Source organism: Taudactylus pleione, unplaced genomic scaffold, assembly GCF_031769625.1.
Source record: "Taudactylus pleione unplaced genomic scaffold, aTauple2 ptg000446l, whole genome shotgun sequence".
NCBI classification, from domain to species: Eukaryota; Metazoa; Chordata; class Amphibia; order Anura; family Myobatrachidae; genus Taudactylus; species Taudactylus pleione.
In genome coordinates this window covers 2711645-2729158 of record NW_028284848.1, presented here as the reverse complement: position 1 = coordinate 2729158, position 17514 = coordinate 2711645, and the positions used below count along the sequence as shown (strand labels likewise).

General features: G+C 39.4%; 1 protein-coding gene across 1 annotated transcript in view; it reads left to right on the top strand.

The window, feature by feature from the left end:
- Window positions 1-17514, top strand: part of NRP1 (neuropilin 1) — a 166858-nt gene that overhangs the window by 138655 nt on the left and 10689 nt on the right. Inside the window, exons 10-13 of the mRNA XM_088447968.1 lie at window positions 473-807; window positions 4244-4388; window positions 5506-5613; window positions 8366-8422. Of these exons, the coding sequence (XP_088304094.1) occupies window positions 473-807; window positions 4244-4388; window positions 5506-5613; window positions 8366-8422 (645 nt within the window). The remainder of the gene's footprint in view (window positions 1-472; window positions 808-4243; window positions 4389-5505; window positions 5614-8365; window positions 8423-17514) is intronic.

The window sequence follows — 17514 nt, the reverse complement described above, 5'->3', positions numbered from 1 at the left end:
TCTTAAAATTGTATATTTACATTTACTTGCAGTCTTCAATGTCTCTTTGCTTAGTTGGGTCGAATACACAGTATGAATGTACAGTAGCATACATTGAGTTATATTAGCATGTCCATTAATGCACATACAGTACATGCAATTTAGCTTCTTCTCTCCTTTGTTGGCTTTCTATCAGTAATCAGTCCTACAAAGCTCACTCTGCCCATTGATTGTAGACCATGCCCGCACCTTGTTTAATATCACACATGTAATAAGATTTACAGATCTTTGGGAGGAGATAATGGGACTGTGCAATAGTACAAACAATTGGTTTTTATAGCAATGTGTAGCATAGCACATATTGCTATAAAGCCTAGGTAGAACCCACCATCCAGAGTTCTCTTATAGGTAAATTCTGCAGTATTCAGCAAGCACAAAGAAAAAGAAAAACATGGTGTACAATGTCAGTATTTCATTTATTTCCATATTGCAGATTATCCATGCTCTGGGATGTTGGGGATGGTTTCAGGACTTATATCCGATTCTCAGATTACAGCCTCTAACCAGGAAAATCGCAACTGGATTCCTGAGTATGCCCGTCTGGTGACCAGCCGCTTTGGTTGGGCACTACCACCCGCAAACAACCACCCTTATACCAAGGAGTGGCTCCAGATTGACCTCGGAGAAGAGAAAATTGTGCGCGGTGTTATTATTCAAGGTGGAAAACTCAAGGAAAACAAAGTGTTCATGAGAAAATTCAAGATCGGCTATAGCAATAATGGGACTGAATGGGAAATGATCATGGACTCCAGCAGGAACAAAGTGAAGGTGAGAAAGGGCCAATAACCGGATGGTAGATATCCTGTGTATGGGTGTGTGTGACCATGACCTGCAACAGCATCTCTTTCATGTCTAACAAATATCTGTAAGGTTAGTATTTGTGTAGTAAGTAGTGTAATGTATGGTGTAAACACCACTGTGGTCACTTTCATCATTAATAGATTTCAGCATATTAAAATTAATTCTCTACACTTTCCAGTCCACCAAACCTGCATCCGCACCAATATAGACAGATATGGAAATTAAAAGGTTAAGGGCCATATTCAATTAGGCTGCGAATACGGGTTATCGGCGATAATTTATCACTGATGACAATTTTCAATTCAAATATTCAATTTCAAAGACTTTTCGCAGGTGCGAAAAGTCTTTGTGAAAAATCGGGGATAAGTTTTCACCACTGAATATGTGGCGAAAAAAAGTGCAGAATTGGGGTTTTGGGGTGCAGACTTAAAAAAGTACCCTGCACCCCTTGGAATGTTCCCTAAAAGTAATCTGTGTCAAAAAATCATAAAAAGTTCCTCAGGACACCCCAATAAATGTACTTTCATTTTGGGGGTGAACAAAAAAAATATTGAGAGACAATCTTCCAAACTAGCAAAATCGACTCCGGAGGGGTTCCCAAGTATGCGGCAGGTGCTTTCTAGACTGTGGGTGGTTTCGGCAGGTGGATTTTTGAAGATTTTTTCAAGTTCACTTTAGGGGCTTAAAAATATGCTTGCACTCATTTTCATGTACCCTAAATTTGATGGGACTAGTTATTTTTTTTTTTTTAAATGAAGCTAAATGCTATTCTTCATCACTTGTTTAAAACCCGCATAAAAGCACCTGCCACTGCCGTTTTAAACCCCAAATACCTTTTGCAGGCCAATTTGGGGGTACCCATAGTGATCCCCCATGTCAGACCATCTTTTGGGGGGTGACAGGCTGATTTCCCCAACAGTGACAGGACTTTTTGATACTTAGCTTCCGCCGGGTCCCGTTTTCGCTGATTCCTAATTGAGTATGGGGATACGCGGGCACGCACCCGATACTTTATCCCCAGGAAAACCTGCGATGATGGTGAAAAGTCCCTCAAATTGAATATGGCACTAAATATCGATTCTAATAATCGTTCCATGCTAAAAGGTTATAATGAGTGAAATGCTGTTCAGTGCAACCCTGAGCAATGCATTTTTCTATTTATTCATCTTATATATAACACTGTCCCTTACTTCTGCTACATGACTTGACCTGAGAGTGACCCACCCACTTATCTGTACATTAGTAGTTTAGGAATATATGCACTAAACTGTAACTGCTCCATCTATTTTCCTTCAATGTGAAACACTTTTGCTGCACAGTTAGTCTACAATGTGTGGTTTTCCTCTATTCCACTATTAATAGTGCCCCATTACCCATTTCTTTACATTGACTGGATGCATATTGGAATGGTATGCTGCATTATATGGTGAGTTAGTTTGATATTTTTTCCCATAAATATTTGAGCTTACAGTCTAGTGGTACAAGTGATACAAAGTGACTTCCAAAACACAAGGCACTGGCCATAGGAATTTAAAAACAGAGATCTTGTAACAAGTCTTTGACATTCCTGTATACCGTAGTCAGTCAGAGCCGTAACTAGACTTTTTGGTACCCTGTGCCAGAGAAAGCATTGGCGCCCCCCCCCCCCCCCACACCCCATTTTTTAAATAGGGACATAAGATAGTGCACCTAAAAAATGGGGAAGGGTCAGGGAAGAGATAGGGGAGGCCAGGAGATGCTGGGGATAAAAGAAGAGGAATCTACAAGTGATAATGTTAATAAACAGGAACATTGACAGGGGAAAACAGTGCCCCCTGCCCTGCGGTGCCCCTGGTCGCACAACCCTAGTTACGGCCCTGTAGTCAGTTGTTGGTGCTGCCCATAGTAATCAACCAGACTGTAATTTTTCTGGTGCAGTTTAGGAAATGTCCATTATATATAAGTAGCTTGTTATATAGTGTTGAATAATTGGGGATGGTTCCATTTGAAACAAGTTTCACATGTTTAAGTTATGGCTTCTACAAATTAAGCCTGAAGATTATGTGGCCTAGAATCAAAGAACAAAATGATTAGCTTAATACAAGTTAAAGTCTATGTAATGCTTTGATCTGTTTGAAATATTCATATTACACAATAGTGTCCTTTTAAATGTGTGACATTATTAATGTCAAATATTTAAAGATCTTTTTAATAAAAGAGAATTTTAAACAATCTCAGGGATGATTTGTCAGTCAAGTTTTAGGGATGAAGTTTAAAAATGTAAAGTAATGAACATGCTTGGCTTGCGTGCTAATAATGCAGATCACTTATAGTCAAATGTCCGTTTATTACATGACAAATTGCTTTAGAGTGGATTTTAATACTTAAATAAAGCTGCTCACTGGAGTAAGATTTGCATTTCAATACAAGTTCAGATGCCAGTGAATCTGTATTTCAAATGTTTTTCACAAGTAGATGCATGCTAGCATTTACTAGGTTATTGAACATCACTCTATTGACTTCAATGCATTTAACTTGAGTAAAACACATTGAGTGCAGGAAGGAGTATTAATAGTATCCTTGCACCAATGCTAATGCAACTATCCCAAATGCAAGTTACAATACAATTGGGTGATATTGGAATCAACGAATTCCATTGTCAAACCAAATGACATGCGTTTAGTAGCATTAAAAACATTAGTAAAGTAAAAGCTTGGCATGTAATACCCATGCGTACGAGGGCAGTATAGTTGGACAAAGCAGGCAGTTGTTCATGGCACTCTGAGAACGGGTACATTTGTGAACAGATTTTTCATGATTCTTCGCACTAGTATTATAGTTTTACAGCTGTTCACATTTTACTTAATGTGATGAAGCGTACAGGGCCGGTTCTAGACTTTGCGGAGCTCAGGGCAAGAGTTTCCTTTGGCTACCACATAGCCTTAGCTCCATGGCTGCCAAAAAAAGGACAACAGTAATTGTGGGGCCGCGGTCATGAGCCAGCGGGCGTCATCAGAATAGACGGCGTCGGCAGGGTGAATGTAGCTGTGCCCTCAGGCTACAGCACCCCGGGTAAAAGCCCTGCTTGCCCGGCCCTAGAACCACCATTAAAAGAATAATAATAGAATTCTTGAAAGCAGCATTAGCAGACATGTCAGTGTACATGGACTCTTGTGAATATTCCACTGAGTGATAATAAAATAAATATGGGGTAGTTTGAGCTTCCCAGACTTCTGATTTTATTCAGTCAAAAGATCAAGGATATTACCATTAAGAATTTCTTATTGGTTCATCCAAAAGGTCATTTAAAACCATTTTTTAGCAGAACTATCATGACTACTTAGCTCATCTATATTCACAGAATATAAAGCTTGCATCAAAAACGTATTAAAATATTGACATAAACCCTGTTTCATCTTTGTAGACATTTGAAGGCAATGTAAATTATGATACGCCAGAATTGCGGACCTTTGCACCCATATCAACCCGATATATCCGTATAATTCCTGAGCGAGCTTCTGTGTCAGGTCTGGGCTTACGACTGGAACTATTGGGCTGTGAAATTGAAGGTAACCAATCTCACATATGTGCACAATTCATGCATTATATGTGCATATACATCCCTATTTCTATTTGCCAAGAATTAGGCCTGTCATATATATTTATTGTCCTTTCAGCCGAGTTACATTATCGCTAATGCTTTTGTGTTCCCTCATTGATAATCTATCCTATGGCCAATCTTCTAGGATTTACAGTCCTTAATAGAAGAGATATTAATTTTCCACACAATGTCCTTACTTCCATATCCTGTAGATGGCCCATTATGGGCATTTGCATCTGTCATTATAGCTAATGTATATTGTTGGAGGGGTCTAGCATCCATTCAAGTAAATGACCACATTGCATCCTGCACTTAACTGGTTAATGTATCAATGTCAGCAGAGACATAGTATCGTACAGCATTGTGAGCTAGGAAAAGCCATAGTCTCTAAAAGATATATAATTCAGAGAGAAAATAGGGAAAATATGAATTCTGAGCACATTGGAAAAACGACGTCACTACAGTGTAATCACAGAACATTATTTTCCCATAACCGCGACGTGTGCTTTTTTGGATCAGCTACATAAGAATTGTATTAGATCTGAGGCCTATTATGTATTCAGACCTAGAGGGCATCTGCTCTTCTTATCACTACAAAGAAAGACAGGAATTTGGCATTACATTAACTACACCAAGCTGTACAGTAGTATCTCTATTGGGAGCCTACAAGCTTAGAGGAGATATAGAAAAATCTGATTCCGTTCCAGAACAAAAAGCAATAGGTCATTTCTGAAAAAAGAGTAAAACTTTCAAAAGTGTTTTAACTTCCTCAAAAGAAAAACAAAGCTAGCGAACACATAAGACCATCACACTTCTTGGTAAGTAAATAGTGCAATAGGCATAAATGATGTACTATACTAGCTTTCTGTACTATGTAAATGCTTAGCTTCTAGCTAGCAACGCATTTTGAGCCAGTAAACTCTTTAAATTGTGTGGTTTTGATGTATAAACATGTTTCAATAGATAGATTACTAAACCATAGTCTCTGTTAGGTTACTATTGACTATTCTGAGTGAGATCAGCATGAAATGTAAGCAACGTATTCATGAAGAGAAAAGTTTGAATACTTTAACTTTATTTTCCAGTACCTACGTCAATTCCTACCACACCGAACATAATTGTTGATGATAAAGACTGTGAGGATGGCCAGCTAATTTGCCCCAGTACAACAAGTGAAGACTACAGGCTGACAGGTGCAGTAATTCTGGTACTCCTAGTCCAATTTTATTTGTTATTAAGAGTTTAGGTGAACAGCTGCAGTAAGCCATCTAGTGGCACACACCTTATCTTTGCTGCATGAAATGGGTACTTATGGGAATTAGTCAGTAATTAGCCCTTGAGTGACCAATAATGACGCTATCATATTGGGTATCACTGGTCTGTTATCTGTCATTAAATCAGCTGTTTGGCATAACAGAACATCATGAGATCATTGGGTCATATCAACCTTTGATTTGTCAAAGATAATAACCACATATTCTCAACTGACCTGCCTATGCAGTATGTACTCAATGGGGTATATTTACTAAAGTGCGGGTTCTTAGAAGTGGAGATGTTGCCCATAGCAACCAATCAGATTCTACTTAACATGATAATAGCTAGAATCTGACTGGTTGCTATGGGCCGATTATGGATAGACTGCACATGACTGTGCCCATGCCAAGGTACCTTTGCGATGCCGCTCGTAGTGAGAATTACTTTGCAAAGTAATTTACAATCAGAGACCATTTGGGGGAGGTGACAGGGAGCAGCGGCAAAAAAACGCAGATGTGCTCTGACCCTTTTCGGGGTGCGTTGTAGCCTGCAGCTGCGATCCTGTACTCAAATAAAGTGGTTCCGACATCTCACTTCATACTGTCATTTTGCATGACTATAGGGCTACTCAGATGGTCTGCGATGGCGGCTGCATATTTGTACGCACTTGCTTGGACCGGCTAAGCTGCTGGTGGGCCGGTGGGCATTTCCAGCCGGCTACAGCAGTAGCATATTTGCACACAACAGCTGCGAATGCATTAGTGTACATCTCTGAATCAGGCCCAATGTACGGATCACATGTAGATGTTAGATAAATTAAACAAAAATTTGATTAGTTGCGACGGATTACTAAACACTAAGCCCGGAAGTTCTTTGGTCATCCGTTTTGGCTCCAATACATAAAAGTTTGCACATCACCTGCTTATTGTTTTACAAATCTTAACATGTTTAACATTTGGAAATATACCTTTATATGTGTGGACCCCAGATCATTATAATTAAACAAGCCCTCACATATTATTAAAGTAAGCTTGGCATTTCAAATAATACTAAGCGGAAATATGTTGGTGTTGGCAGGGTTCAACATAACAACAAAAGACGGGTTTCAAATATCGCCCAATGTTAATTTAATTTTCATTGTAAAAAAAAAAAAAATCAACATAGTTAAACTGCACAAACTTCTTGGAAAATATACCCAGCTAACTGGAACTTAATAAGAACCATTTAATACTGTGACCTTAAGCCACATGTTTCTTGTTAAGTATCACCATGGTATAACGACAATGGATTTTTTTTTTTTTCACACAATAATTACCGGCTCATTATAAACATCGTTTTAGTCCCTGGCTTGAAAGTTCATTGTGTTAAACAGAAAGATGGACAAGAGTGCAGGATATTCCATTTTCCCAGCACTGTTGTAAAAGCAATAATCCAATAATTGCTTTGATTGCTTTCAGTTATATTACACCTGTTAATATTTTCAACAACTTACACAGACTGCCATTCATTTGTAACCCAATAGTCAGACTGAGATCATTTGGGATAATTTAGTCCACGTAGGCTATAAAATTAATAAAAAACACATGATTGACACAAGCCCCTGATAATTGTTACCAGCACCTTAAGTGTGAATCTCATTTTAATCTATGCCAGCTTCAGTTCACATCAAAGTATATTACAGTAAACGTATACCCTTGATGTCATCGGCAATGAATTTGTATTAAATCTAAGCAATATTTCTTTATATAAGTATTTGAATTGGTTAAACATATTGTTTAAAAATCTCACCTTGCCTTAAAAATGAAATTTTATACAAGAAAGTTATTTTCTAGGGTTTGCAATTGGTGGATATTGTTTCTGCTTTGAAAATTTTGCTCAAATTGGGTATTAATATGTACTAGATTATGAGTCCCCTGAGATGAGCAGTGACTTCGATGTTATCTGTTTACCAAAAATGGTTCATTTGAAAGCTGTTTCATACAGACACATGTAATTCCCACTTTGCACAATATAAAACCTGAAATGTCATTATATGGAAGTGCTGCTGCATGGCTAATTTTCAAGCATTGACCAACTTATATTTTCTTGTAGGAATTATTGATTCAGTTACTGTTTACCAGCAGTCCATACATGCCACACTTTACACAACAAAGAGACAAATGCTAATCATTGCTTCAAATTCTCCATCAAAACTGCCTCCCACCTTGTTTACCCTCTTGTATTTGCACAGTACCACCACCATTTAAAGTATAAACTTTCAAGAGCAGGACCCTCCCTCCGCTTGATTCATTCCTTTAATTTTAGATTACGCATCAAAGCCGATAGGTATACTCATGGAATTATGCTCTCACATGTTACAGTATATTTATTTGCTGGTCCCATGTAATTATGTAACTTTGCTTACCCTGTTTCTGTCAATGCTTTCTACGGCACTGCAGAACTTTGTGGTACCCTATAAGTAAATGCTAATAATAATAATAATTATAATAATGATACTTATGGAGGTTGAACATCACTGCTCAGCAATTATACAAATATAATCTACACTATTAATGTTGCTAAGATATTATATGTTAAAACTATTGAGCTTTTAGTTTCACCTAGCGAAGGCCTCCAGGTACTTACAAATTGCAGCAAATCATGTGATCTCTAGATGCGTTTTTCATGGTTTTGTGCTTGTTTTTGCTTTAGCTGAAACTACAATGCAAAGTACAGATATACCAACCAGAGAAGGCAGCACTGAATCAGGTGAGACAGACATTCCCTTTTATTTCAGCACCTGACCATTTTCAGAGTTTAAAGCTAACAACTATAACATGTACTGAACAGGTTTCTAAACATTCACACCACTTAGTACCTGGAATTGCATGCAGTTTAAGGAGAAACCTTAATTGCTATCTGTAGAGTTGTTTATTTTACAGTGATCCTGGCGTATCCACCCCTTATATATAGAAAGAGTAGTGATGTCACTCTGGTCACATGACACATTGTGGAAGTAATCCATGATGGAATGTATAGCTGTCATTGAAGGTAAAACAACCCTGGATACAAGATCACTATTTATGGCTTGGGGCACAGTTCCCCTTTAAGGGAATACAAACACTTTTTATTATTAGAGTTTATTCTCCTTAATGGAAATAAAACCATATTTTCTGAGTTAAACACCCCAAGCCGAAGCAGGATGGAACAATGTACCACAGACCGCCAGCATTTCTTCTTAGCATCTGTTCCTGTTCGTTCCATAAATATATTTGTTTCCTTTTATCTGCATGTAAATTCTCCATGGTGAACAAAGGAATGTGCCATGTTTGTGTGACTACTAAACAGAACACGATGTACAATGATCGGGTTTAACGGGCCCTATTCAGAACTGCACATTTACCTCCCCATGTGCAAACTGACTTAAATAAAATGGCTATCAATGCGCCACTAGTAGTAAACCGGTGGATATATAATAGGGCCTCTGTCCAGGATAATTGCTGCCATGTCAGACATTGGTATCTGTAACACTTGTATTTCACATCACATTTGCATTGTCTAACTCTTTTTCATATGTAGAAACAATGAATATGTGCTGCTGTCTTAGACTCTTATTGACTAGCAAAGTAGAGTAGCATGTAGCAACCAATCAGCAATCAGCTTTAGTAAATCTAGACTGTAAATGCTATCTATAAAGAGATTCGCTACAGCATATCTATATACACAGGTACACACTGAGCCCAGTGATTTCCCATATGTACATGTTACTTGCACAATTATTGCGTTTTTCAAGGCCTGCAGCCAAAGTATTTACCTTTCACAAGTCAGAACGTTGCCACTAAGCCCTCCCTTACTACTTACTATCATATCTGCACCCCCCAAATTTACTTACATTTTTCTGTTTTTTTTTCTAAATATACTGTTTGTTGGACACCCATTCATGTTTCACATAATGGCCTGACCTCACAACTGGGCGGGCATTTAAAATTGGAAAGAAGTCAGTGTTGGCGGTGGCTGCAGCAATTGTACGGGTGGTCAGCAGGTTGCCTGTACACACCGGCAGATGTACCAGTATATCGATATTGACTGTGCTGCAGGGCCGACCTGATATGTCTGTGAACGACATCGTTCACAAATCGGGTGTACACTCCACCGATGCACTTGAGATATATTGTTCGTTGATCAAGCAAACTATATATCAACAAGTGTGTACCCAGCATTAGTGTCACATGTTATAATTGATTTTTTTTAAATACATTGGCTTATTGTTGTTCATTGTCTCATGGGAGAGATGTATCAAACCTTCTAAACAGTGGAGAAGTAGACAAGTGGAGAATTTGCCCATAGCAACCAATCAGCTTTTATCTTGCATTTATCAAGTACATTCTATAAAGTGATAGGTAGCTGACTGGCTGCTATCGGCAATTTCTCCTCTGGTCCACTTCTCTCTTTAGAAGGCTTAGGCTTGATACATCTACCCTATATGTGCAGTATACTTGCACCTGCAGGGAGCGAGACTTATAATTTCCTGAGGCCCAATCTCCTCTCTTTTATCTTAATGATTGATCCAGCAAAATAGACTATATTTGTTTTGTGGGTTTGAACAGTCCGGTGCATCATAGCACTTGTTCTGCAACAGTGAGGAATATCTGACAAGGTTCACATAATGTATATATCTGACCAGGTTCACTTCTATTTCTGCACAAAGTTCACATGCTCAGCAATGCTCTGCATCATCCCTCCCAAATCACCCGATTTTAGTGGGACAGTCCAAATTTGACCATCCTGCACAATGACACATGTAGCATGTTTGGACTGAACCTCTATAAACGGCCCCTAATTAAAGCAAATGTCTGATTGTTTGCTGTGTCATACAGCACATGTGTACAACTACCTGTCATTCCCTATGTATTTAAATTGAATTACAGAAAAGAAAAACAGTGAGACTGTCGGGTGCACTCTAGAGTAAATGTAGACAGAGTAAAGTTCCACTAATGCCGTGTTCTTATATTGTATTTATTTTTATTTTTATTATTTTTATTTTTATTGCATCTTTCTTATAAAAAAGAAGAAACAATTATATACATAAAATGATAGACATGTGTAAGCAGTAAGAAAAAATGTGATTAAAAAATATCCTAATTATAAAAATGGGTCACTGTGTTTATTAAGAGAAAGCTCATATTTCTTTTAAGGGATTATATTATGAAACACATGAGGTATAATGATATATGGGTATAACAATCTGATATTAGGTGAATTATGCACAGTAGGTGTACGATGTACAGTATTTAGACATGCAATACCAGCATACTGTTAAGTGAATCTTTACTTGAGCTGAAGAAAACTTACACAGTCAGCCTGAGAAGTAGCAGAATTGTATCAGATACTTAGAAATATTTTGATTCACAGGCATAAGTGAAACAAATGTAGCTAATGATTCACAATACTGATGATTTCCTCTGTTCTGAATGATAATAAACTGTGAACATTGATAACAAGTTAACAGACAAATCTACATAGATCTTATAACTCTGACCACTCTTAATAAACACAAGTGACCCATTGGTATAATCAGGATATTTTTTAATCACATTTTTTCTTACTGCTTACACATGTCTATCATTTTATGTATATAATTGTTTCTTCTTTTTTAACAATATTATATAGAGGTTTTTAAAAAAAAGCAATAACAAAGGTTATTTTTTATAAGAAAGATGCCATAAAAATAATGAAAATAAAAATAATTACAATGTAAGAACACGGCATTAGTGGAACCTTACTCTGTCTACATTTACTGTAGAGTGCACCCGACAGTCTCACTGTTTTTCTTTTCTGTAAATTAGCGTATCTGTTTGTGAGCAGGGTAGCACCACCCCCCCCCCCTTAATTGTCATTCCTTCATATGTAAGGGAACTTATTTTTTCTGGCAAGTGGAAACAACACAAGGGCATTAGAGATATACAAATAGTTTAATACAAAGAGGATCAGTGCAGATTTCATTTTCTAATATTCACATGTTTAAATTGAAACATGATGTAGGTAAGATCTCAAAACCATGAGTCAGTGCAACATTTTCAATTAATTTATATCCAGTCAACCACAATAAATAGCCGGGTGATTGCATTTACTCCAGTAATATGTTCTCACTAACACACAATGTACGCAATGATTAAAACATTGCTACTTGCATTGCAGTCACACATTCAGTAGTAAAGCACAACATTTCCTCACATTCAGGTTAAAGGAAAATTATAACCAAGCATATGCTCGGCTTAACAACAAGTAAAGATGGTGTTCCCTCTCTGCAGCTGTTTATGGATAGCTGCAATCTTGATCATTTTATCAGAAAGATACAGGGAGGCCACCATCATTCCAAATCATGCTTTGCTTCTGTTCAGGCCCTGACCTTTCTATAGCACTTATTTCTCTTATGTTTGTGCAGCTGTCCTCATATTTGTACCCGCTATCTCACTGATTACATAACTTTTCACAACCTTATCACAAAAAAGTCTGAGTTTTGGAAGTGAAAGTAGAGAAATGTGATAAGAAGTCTGTGTTAGTTTACACCCAGCCCCTTTTAATATATCTGTCTATAGTTAACTGGCTTACAGTTAAATGATGTTGTAAGTATATTAACCTGTTTCTACTTGAAATGTAGAATAGACATGACTTGTCATTGAAGTTCCAGGAAAGGGCTGGTCATCATGCCCACAGTCCATGAGTTGCAGGTACATGTGATGGGGGGGGGTGAGTGTGAGGCTGAGGGACACAGGGGAGGTGAGGCTGAGAGACACATGGGGGATGAGGCTGAGAGACACAGGGGTGAGGGATGAGGCTTAGACACAAAAGGGAATAAGGCTGGGAAATACAGGGGGTGAGGCTTTTAGTTATGGAGTAGGGAATAGGCTGAGAGACAAATGGGATGATGAGGCTGATACAGGGAGAGGATGTGGCTGAGACACACAGGAGAGATGAGGCAGAGACACAGAGGAGATAGGCTCATGGCTGAAGATGGAGAGACACAGAAGGGATGAGGCTGGGGAGACAGGGCTGGTGATGGAGAGATATGGTAGGGATGTGCTGGAGAGACACAACAAGGATGGGGTGCTGAAGAGACACAGCATGGATTGTGCTGGAGAGACACAGACAATGATGAGGTGCTAAAGACACAAGGGGATAAGACTGCGAGACACAGGCAGGGATAAGGCGGGAGAGACACAGGGAGGTGTGGGGCTGGAGAGATACAGGGGGGATGATCCAATGGCCGACTGGCCTGTATCTACCGGGGAGGGATGCGGGGCCTCAAAAACATGAGTGTGCTGAGCCCCAAGGCTTCTCTTGTCGGCCCTGGCCACCCTCCCGGATCCTATTTCACTTTTTTATTAAGTAAATAGGCCTTGATAACGCAAATTGCATTACATCTCCGGTAATTGTCCTGTGGACCTCCAATGTCCCAAAAAAGTTCAAAAAGTAGGCAACTATGATTTACATAGCCAGCAGATTATTTTATAAGTTGATCCAAGCAGGTGTATCGACCAAACCTAAAACAAGAGTATTTGGAATAGCTTCAGCGAGATCGGAAACAGCATGTCTAATTAACTCATTTCAGAATAGGTAAATCCTAATTTTCCTGACCTATGACACATTCAAGGTGGTGTCACATGGGTGCTTTTTATGCTGCATGTAAACTGCATTGTGTAAGCACTACAAAAGCTCTGCACAGACAGCAGTAAATTTTAAACACAGGGTGTCACACACTGATCCTGAGCACTGGAGCCGGTATTTAAACATTGCCTGCGGCATTTGTGAAAAGTGTAAAAAGTCTTCATGTCTAATGCTGTTACATTGGAATCCATTTTTCATTGTGTAGTGGCAGACATAACCATGATGAGATAATTTATTTATTACTCATGCGATTGTCTGTTCTTTGTTTACAAGCATTAATTTATTTCCACCCTGATAGAGTTCTGCCGTGTAACAGACCGTGGACTCTCTAGAAAGCATAGCTCTAAAATGTGGGTGCACCAGAGCTGCTGTTACCACGGCAACCACAGCTTTACTGCAAATCATTCCTTCTGTCAGAAAGCATAAACCAATAAATGTTCCTGTTATTATACAGTTTCATTCATGTTTCCAGTGCTATTAAATAGAGCAGTATATAAAGGAAACCCATTTGATTTCCCTGCGAGCTCCTCAGTGATAATACCTCAGCGCAGTCACAAGATGCCACTAGACAGACTGACTTTACAACCACCTGATGTTTGTCAGAGGACGAGGAGCAATGGAACATCTTCCGCTTTTCTAGGAAACAATAATGTTGGAATAAACATAGGAAGAGGTATTCATGCAGCGTCTGTATCAGCTTTCATAAAGACATTTTGTTAAAGATCATATAGTCGTAAGCAAAAGCAGACAGACATTTCAAACCCTTTAAATGCCAGTTTTAAGAAACTTTTCTGGCAACTACCGATATTTAATAATAATTTTGAACCTGCATCAATAATGAAATTGTTATCAAATTATAGTGTCTCATAACAGTATACATAGTATAAAGTCCCTGGTAGGCATCTGTCTGTTTGTTCGGGCTAATCTCTAGAACCACTGGACGGATTTTGATGCAGTTTTCCCTCTTCTGTAGAGCAGTTGTCGATGCAGGTTTAGGTGTATGAAGCATTGAGGTATGACAAAAGGAAGCTGAGCAGTGATGATTTTAGTAAAGAAGGTCAATGAAAAAACGCACGTCCAAGCACTTTCTTAGCTTGCGCTGCCTAAACCATTAAAGCTATATCACAACGATGGTCTATATTTTATACCATGTAGAGATTAATACGGATTATCCTGTTTCTCCTGAAAAATTGATGTAAGCCCTTTTTACTGATACAAAATTTCCAGTAAGAGTCTGCTTTGGCAGGACAATAACTAAAACACAGGGTCAGGTACTTACCGTGGCTGGAGTTGACCTAAGTGAAGACTGTTTTGCTCATTGACAACTTTACGTGGCACTTTTGTGTGGCACGTCAAAACTAAGGGGTCTAATTACTAAGCAGTGTTAGGAGACAGAGTTAAAAGTGATAAGAAAGTAATAAGGTGCCAGCCAATCAGCTCCCAACTGTCATCTCACAGGCTGTGTTTGAAAAATGACAGTTGGGTGCTGATTGACTGGCACCTTATCACTTTCTTATCACTTTTAACTCCTAACACTGCTTAGTAACTAGACCCGTAAGTCTTTTCGTGTTGACAGCAGGAGGAAAAATTACTAATGTCATCTACAAAGCAATCTTATAAGACCTTGGTTAAAAAGACTATCGTCGCAAATTCAATATTGCTCCTGTGCGAAGCCAGGGCGGGTCCCTAGTTGAAAATAAGTTATTAACATTACTGAGGCTTAATCTCATACTTACCGACATTCTGGCAGCTCCCTCCGGGAGGTGATGCCAGGTCGGTGCAGCAGGGAGGGTGGGCAAATGAGTGGGGGCGTGCTGGTGTGATTGCGCCATCGTGGCCCAGCCCCCACTTAATAATGCCGATATTACTGACATTGTAAAGTAGAGGACGGGGCTACGATGATGAAATTCAGCACAAATCGCGTCATGGGCCCCCCGAATCGGCCACTTTCAGTTGTGGGCATGGGGAGGGTCAAGGGGGGTCAAGGGGCCCAGCAGCCATTCTGGGGGACTTGCCTACTCTTACAGAATGCCGGGAGCGGCACCCAATTTTCATTAGGCTCACGGCAGTCCCGAGAAAGTAGGCGAGTATGCTTTATATACTAATAATGGATTTATCTGCAGTTTAATAGTGTCACAATAATTAACTTTTTTTAATGACAGACAAATGTGTGACTTAACTCTGAGTGTAAGTCATTAGGCTGGCTATCATGAGTACCAAGTTATGGTCGCCAGGACATCTTTAGGGTCCTGATGCTATTGGAAGGTATGACTAATTGTGTGGGGAATGACCACACCCCATTGTGAATACTGGGTGTGGTGTGCTGCTGAAGGGTCCTTGGATTTGCCACCCTGACAGGTCCAGGCCCCTGACGGACACCCAGACAGGCCCGCCTTGGATATTTTGACCTTCCTCAACACCCCTGAGAATAGTGAAATTGTGTTTTACTGGGGTATTACAGCTATTATTGTGTATGAATGCGGACATCTAGGAGTTTTGTGCATTAAGATATTCATATGTATGTTGTGTGTTTTCTGAGAATAAACAGAACAATACCCAGAGGAAACACACTTTACACATCTAACTCTCTGGGCACTAGAGGTGTTCAACAATGTTAAAGGAGCCTTCTCTCTGGATTTACAATTGAAGAAATAGTACAGGCAGAATTTAAATTATGTTATTGAGGAAGCAGCTTTACAGTAAAGTAAATTCAGCAAGGCAATTGTATCATGTAAAAAATAGCCGGGAAGGATGTCTGCTTTCTAAGACCTTATATGACTTTGTTGTGAATAACGGCAACATTCCTGGAAGAATATTTTGTGTCCCTTCAGGTGGGTGTTTCCTTCCTTGGGCATAAACTAAGTAGCCAGGGAATTGGGAGGATGTCGCAGACATGATTTTTGCAGCAGGCGGCACAAACATAAACAAGATTAGCTTTATCTGTCTCACACATCCTTCTATTCCTCTTCCTAAACCTCTAGGAAGAAAGGAAAGCAATTACATTGTATAAGGCTGTTGGGAAGCTCGGAATAAAGAGCACACCAATTTATAAGATCTCATAATGTCATCTATTCCTCCAGCTCCCATGCTGTACACAAGAAGCTTGTTCAGCCTGCTTTGGCATTGTGCCATAGTAAATTGGAAAACATTGTAGACAGTGACATCTAGTGGTTGTGCGTATGTATCAAGTAAACGTGCTCATGACACGCACACACACACGCACATTAATGAGAATGCAACACATCAGTGCACTATGAACCAATAAGTTAATTCATGAATAAAGTGAGTTACTTCTTTCTTATTAATAGACTGCATTATTATGAATATTGGTACAGCACAAATTGTATGATAGCACTTCACTTCTATACATATGGTTTAACTCACACACATAACCCCCTGAACTGCACATGCACATCCGCCATAGCCGGGGAGGGTTCCGGCGGATCCCTCTGCAGGCTAATAGTGCGCAGTGTAGCCCATAGGCTACAGCGGCTAATGTCATCTTCAGATGGTGTTAGCTGCGCGGGCCAATATCTGGAATGCATTGCATTCTGGATATTTTTACATTTTGCAACATTGCTTCCCCCATAGAAACCTATGAGGGAGGCGACTGCCAGCGGTAATGGAGGGATCGCAGCAGGTATCGGAGATACGTGCTGTGGCCCCTCCTTAATACATCCGGGGATACTTAGTATTTGAGGATTTGAGGATTCCAGTATTTTACCTCAAATACATTTTGATAAGTGGGCCCCTATATGTCTGTGAATGACGTTGCTCACAGACATAACGCATCTGCCCTGCCGCACAGCTGATGGTGATATAATTTGCAGATATATCAGCACGTCTGGCTGTGTGTACGCCTGTACGGACGACCTGCCGACTTCTCTTACACTTACTGCAGGGACTCGCCGGTGACTGACATTTCAATTGGGTGGGCAAATTTAAAGTTGTGATGTCAGCCCAGACTGTGCAGACACATCAACTGAGCGACTGGTAAGTGTGTATGCACTTACATATCATTAGATAGGTTAGCAGGTCGGCCTGGTGTGTACCCACCCAGCTTTAGAACTGATTGGTTGGTACTTGATCTGTCTCCACTTTGTCTTTCCAAAAGGTTTGAAAAATCTCCCCCATAATGAGAAGTCATCCACAATTCAATCACAGTATTGTGACTGTTTCTCAATAACACTGCA